Consider the following 6091-nt stretch of genomic DNA (forward strand, 5'->3'; position numbering starts at 1 on the left):
CAAGGCGAGACCTATGATAAACACAAGACTGAGGAATCAAGTGAGAAACCCACCTAAGGACTTAGTGGCCGTCATGGACAGTGAAACATGTTACACTTCCTCTAAGGATCTGGGCAACAAATCAATACCTTAAGTGTTTTGGCAGGTTGTTTATCAATCAGTAGTCAACAATGTTGACTAGTCAGCCTGTCGAAGTCCACGAGGACCCCATGGACTATCCATCACGTCTAGGTGGACTGTCTGTCAGGAAACCGGTGACTCTGCAATATGCACCAACCAGTTTCCCACCCCTCTCACCGTTCTCCTCTCTCTCTCTCTAGCCATGAACAAGGAGGAAGAACAATCATGAGAGCAAGAACAAGGAATGGACGAAGGGAAAGTGGAGAAGATCCCATGCTTGGGAGAAGAAGAAGATGATGAAGAAGTTCAAGATCCTTGGGCCAATTTCAAGTGTAATCTCACGGTTTCTCTCAAATCAACCCCTTGTGTTCATCCCAAATCTCTAATCCTTCCCTCTATCCCCAATCTCGAAGGAACCACCCTCATAGTGCAAGGAAGCCAAGAAGATGAGCTTGATCTTGGTGATATTTAAATCAAGGCCCTAATGGGTAAGTTCAACATCTCTTTTCCCTCAAATTTTGTCCCTAGATCCAACCTAGAGCGAGGACAACCACCCTTAGATGTATGGATGTTGGCCAAACGCTAGTTTACCCTGCACAAACACCCCACGAAGTACCAATACAACCCTAGAGCATCTACCATAGATCCTAGCACCTTAGCACTAAAGAACACAATTCAACGTAGGCTCTGTCAACACTTCATGGACTGTAAGTGAACACTCTATGGACTACTTGTCAAAATAACAGAACATCCTGACTGCACTGTTAGGGCTATGATGGACTGTCTACACTTAGGCATAGCCAACCTGGTTTGGTTGACTGTCCACCAATATCTGACGGACTGTTCATCGATCTATACAAAGAATTTGCATAAGCTTTTCCTTCGGCACCTGCCTTGACGGACCATCCGCCACACCATGATGGGTTATTCGTGAAAACACAGTCCAGTTACACTTAGTATTCACTTAACCTAAAAGGTTTAGAAAAGCACCCTAACCTAACCAACAACCAAGTTGTAACCCAAAACCATTTCATACATCCTTTTTATGATCTCCTGAACCCCTTTCAAGCCTTATCACCTCGTTCATCTAGTATTATCAACTCACTCATGTCCACCTCAAGCGATCTCCGTTCTCTCCCTCTCACAGGTTCATATGTATTGCGAGGCACACGTACATCTAGTCATGATGGACCCAAGCCACCCGGCCTGCCTCATGATAGGCAGGCACCATTACTTAAAGAACACCTACTTTGGATACTCATATGTTTTCATATATATTATGTAATTGCATATTATGCTAGGGATGTTAACCAACTTAATTTGTTTCACTAATGCTAGACCAACTTTCATCTCAAGTCAATAGCCCTAGTCAACAATTTCATGGGACTTGGTAATCATGCTTAGTTGGCTTAGAATCAATAGAAGTTGAATGTGAGCAGGAACTCATGCTAATGATAAAACTTACTAAAGAAGAGACAAACTTGATATGTCCTTTAATTTGACTAAGTAACCGCCAACTTGACCTTTGGTTATGAATCTTGAATGTGAGCAATGACTCAACGAGGGGTAGGCTGCATTTCTAGGCAGCTGCAGCCACCGCGAAAACGTCTTGGCGCAGATGTGCATTTCTGGCCAGTCAGGAAATGAGATCAGATGACGCAGCGTGAAGAAAATGGTCTTGCGATTGTGGCTTTCAGTTCATGGATGGGAATCAGATGCCATCGCATCGTTGAACATCGAACAAAAATGTCCTGAATTCCTTCATCCCACTAGTTCAGTAGAAACTTGACCAAAAAAACACTAGGCTTCCAATCTTCCTTTTGACATAGTAGGTGCCGCCACTGCAAGCAACCACAGGCAAGAGAGTACTCTCATGTGCAAACCTACCTAGTGTCCTCACAAGCGAGAGATTGGTTTGCCCAAAGCCCCAAACCAAGCAGCAGCATAACCAGCAGCCCCGGGGCAATCCCGTACACCTGTCAAGTTCTTAGACTGCACAACATCAGAGAGATACAGTATTGGCGTATTGCCATCTTTTCTTGTATGAACTGAGCTACAAAAATTTCCCAGGATACATCACACTAGCGCATCACGAAATCCATATACTCAATCCGTCCGAAATTATAAGACGTTTTGACTTTTCTAGATACGTAGCTTTTGCTATGCACATAGATATACACTATGTCTAGATACATACTAAAAGCAATGTATCTAGAAAAGCCAAAACATCTTATAATTTAGAACGGAGGGAGTACAATGAAAGATAGTGCTTCCTCCTAGACGAATGTGTGGAATGATGCATCTACGGCACTATGCCCCCAAATTAGGAATAAAAGAACTTTGGCGACACGATAACCACGAGAAAAGAAAAATGGACCTGGTACTGTGGACTTGATTGATCCTGGTACTCCTTATTGTCTACCACAAGGAATTCAGTTTGTTACAGGCTTCCTGGTTTTATTCATGTCACTCTTTCATATGCATTGCCAATCTGCATGTGAAGCCAATCTGACATCGAGCCCTGGGCGTATTCCCTTGGTGTTTGTGGATCCAACGTCAGACTAGGAGCAGTATTATATGGGGGAGCACCAAACTGCAAGAAAGCAGGCACTGGTGAACCCTTTTGAACTTTTGTCAAAGTTTGTAGGCACATTTAACAGAATACGCATCGTCATAAGACTCAAAAAAAAAAAAAAGACACAAGCATGGCATTCAACAATGTACTGGTCCTATAATCTACAATTTTGAGCAACAACAACAGTGACCTAAACTGGAACTTGAACAGCAGTTTGTCACATAATTTAGTACTAGTATGACCATATTACTATGTAGCATGAACAAAGCTGGAAAATAACTCATGGGATGGCAGCTAAGCTCTATGATCTGGTTTGCAAAAGTACAATATTGTTACTTTTGTTTTGAGTAAGAATTTTGCATATGCGTTTAGGAATGTGCCACGAGTCTTGACTGGCACACTTTTAATGGTTCAGATGGAGCATCAAATGACTTCAAACAATATAGAGTTCAAAGCTTCAGAGTTCAGAAATAATTTTTTTAGTACAACAAAGTTTGCCAATAGATGACCCTTTAGCTATGAATCTGGACAAGGGACGGAGGGAGTAGACTAGTACTTCCTCCATGTTATTAAAGGAAGTCATTTTAAGGTTGTCTTAAGTCAAACATTTTAAACTTTGACTACAAATAATTTTTTTTTGGGTCGAGTTTGAAAATATGAAAGTGATGTAAGTAGATTCATCTCGAAATGTAGTTTTATAAAAGTATATATTGACTATATTTTGTAAATATTTTATAGCAAAAAATAGCGGTCAAAGTTGCTTTTGGAGACCGTGTCAATGTCTAAAACGACTTCCTTTAAGGACATGGAGAGAGAGGGTTAGCATGGTTGTCAGTTGTGACACATAAAAATGCTAACGGGGTAACGTGATTAGGTCATTTAGAAAAATTAAAATAGAGTACAGAGGGCTAGCATGGTTGTCAGTTGTGACACATAAAAATGCTAATGGGGGTAACGAGATTAGGTCATTTAGAAAAATTAAAATACTTAAGCGGGTACCCTATTTTTTTTTCCAAAGGACGACAATAAAAAGTTCTACAGAATAGTTACAACACCAAAGCCGGTACCCTGTGTATGTGTGCAGAAAACAAGATGTGCAATGATTCACTCTAAGCTGAACATTTTTATTAAGAATCCTGGAAACTCAGATTTAACAGTTGATGAATAAACTTACATCTTTTGTTGGAAAAGCTACAGTCGCATTGTTCATATGAGCATTAATGGCTTCAAGTTTCATGGACAAAAACTGCATAGAACAGGTCAGTAATTAATTTGAATATATACAAGAAGACAATTTCACATGAGACCCAAGACCACATACCTCCACTTGACGATGTAAAGACTGGATGTAATTTATTATCTCATCAAGGACTGATGCTTTCCCGATAACCTTTCAAAAGGAAAACATAATGTTTACAACAGAAGCTTTCACTGAAAATAAGGACCCGGAGAATTCAGCCACATGCTCACATGGTAATTGAGAACTAAAAGCATGACAACACAGAACTTTGAATCCATGGGGTTCAACATGTACCTTATTGCATCCAGGGACAATATCTTGAAGAACTTTCATCCGTTCACTTATCTTCTCTCGTCGTGCCTATCAGTAGACATATTGAGTCGATTGTATCATTAATTTGAACAACTGCAATTCTATTATAGGATATAACAACAGTTGTGCATTCTGATCTCTGTAATACTTAGTGGCTACTATCATAGTTCTTGTGAGATTATATTAAACTATTAAGAAAGCATCCAACAAAAGTAATGGGTGAAAAGTCCATGAGAACGGTACAAGCTTACTCTTTCTGTGAGGCTATGGCTGTCCGTTGCTTGACCTCTTCTAGCCCTCACATGAATGTAGTCTTTTGGTGGCTCTTTAGGTGCAGGCTTCTTAACCACGGACTTGCTAGCGTTCCCTGAATTTGTTCCAGCTTCTGTCGTTCTTCTGTCATTATTTTGACTAGGTGCCATCTGCTTCAACCGTTTTGCTTCTGGGTCAGCCTAAGAAAAAGAATATACAAATACGCATGAATCCATCGAATTGAAACAACCATCATTTTACTTCTGTATTTAAAAACGCGAAGGAAATTCATCCCTGTCCCATTACAAGGATAGAAAGGCAATGTAAATGCCTGTAAGAAACAGAGGATGAGACCAATTAAGCGTCACAATTTGCATATCAGCTAGAGCAGGTTGTGGGAAAGATCAAAAGCTGCTGCACCAGCGTCATATAAGGAGCAGCGTTCCAAAAACCCTGCTGCTGCTCTTATACCAGCACAATGCACACTGCTGCTCACGTGATGAGAGAAAACAACGATGCTGCAACTACCTATTTGGCCGTGGTTTCAGTTTATTTGAAAGCACCCACTAGAATTTCCACACCCATGACAGCAACATTGGACCCATTAGTTTGACTAGAAACTACATACGGCCTACAGCTTGTAATAAAACTACATATGAGCCCAAACGTGTTGTTTTCCAGCAAACCCGAACATCCCCCTTTCACATGAGGTTGAGCTCACCAGCTAGCTCAACGAGCCAGCAGGGCAGCAATTCAGTATCATCAGAACAGTAGAATCTCTTTGACTAGCTTTGATTTGGACACACTGAAGGCCTTGATTTGAGTACCTTTGCTGCACACTATCCACACCCACACCCCACGAACGCCGAGCAGGAACGAGAGTAAATCCGACGGCACGGTCGAGTAGATCACGGCGGCGAGCTGCCCAAGCCACAATTTCCCGGCGTTGCAGTTGCAGTCCACCAGGCTAGCTAAACCCAGCACCCCAGGCCACCAACGCGACACAGATCACACAGCGAGGCAATGCGGCGCGGGAGGAGAGGAGGATTGGAGGAGGCAGCCGTACCGAGTCCCGGCCGCCTGCTGCACTGCTGCTGGCGGCGGTGCCGGACGTGGAAACGAGCTTGGACGGCTCCTCCTCGGCCGGCGCCGCGGTGTCGCGCCGCGGCCTCCTGCGACTGCTGGAGCCGCCCCCGGACCCGGAGCGGGCGGCGGCGGTGACGACGGAGGAGGAGGCCTCGAGGTGGGGACGGCCGGCAGCAGAGGCGAGGTGGTGGTGGTGCGGCGTCGGCCGCCAGAGCTCGGCGGCCACCGAGGAGGCGGGATCCATGCGCCGCCTCGGGGGAGGCAGACGAGCTCGGCTCCTAGATCGGGATGGGAGGTGGCTGGCTCTGGCTGCCAGAGGAGTGAGAGGCTCAGAGGAGATCCGATGCGACTCGCCGATCGCGACTGAGAAAAATAATTTGAAATTTCCGGTGGGGCTGCTAGCTGGCATCACTATTCACTACTCGGCTGGGCCGCTGCCCGCTGGGGACCTGCCTAGCCGCCTCGGCATGCATATGCCATTGGGACCGCCGGACTGGAAACAAAAC

The 6091-nt window shown here is 44.1% G+C and overlaps 1 protein-coding gene across 1 annotated transcript; it reads right to left on the minus strand.

The window, feature by feature from the left end:
- Nucleotides 1-1553: 1553 nt before the first annotated feature.
- LOC136551085 (transcription factor BHLH094-like) lies at nucleotides 1554-6091 on the minus strand. The gene is made up of 6 exons (XM_066542669.1): nucleotides 5566-6091; nucleotides 4499-4699; nucleotides 4230-4295; nucleotides 4017-4085; nucleotides 3870-3941; nucleotides 1554-2713 (listed from the first exon to the last, which is right to left on the minus strand). Exons 1-6 carry the CDS (start codon nucleotides 5992-5994, stop codon nucleotides 2582-2584), a joined length of 969 nt encoding a protein of 322 aa, XP_066398766.1. The 5' UTR covers nucleotides 5995-6091; the 3' UTR covers nucleotides 1554-2581.

This window comes from Miscanthus floridulus, chromosome 4 (assembly GCF_019320115.1).
Source record: "Miscanthus floridulus cultivar M001 chromosome 4, ASM1932011v1, whole genome shotgun sequence".
Classification (NCBI taxonomy): Eukaryota; Viridiplantae; Streptophyta; class Magnoliopsida; order Poales; family Poaceae; genus Miscanthus; species Miscanthus floridulus.

Excerpts from the sequence above, each read along its gene's own strand:
- LOC136551085 (XM_066542669.1), bottom strand. The coding sequence starts at position 5,994 with ATGCCAGCTAGCAGCCCCACCGGAAATTTCAAATTATTTTTCTCAGTC. Across the intron at positions 4,296-4,498 it reads GCCATAGCCTCACAGAAAGA|GCACGACGAGAGAAGATAAG; the intron begins GTAAGCTTGTAC and ends GTCTACTGATAG. Across the intron at positions 2,714-3,869 it reads TAGCTTTTCCAACAAAAGAT|TTTGGTGCTCCCCCATATAA; the intron begins GTAAGTTTATTC and ends GCTTTCTTGCAG.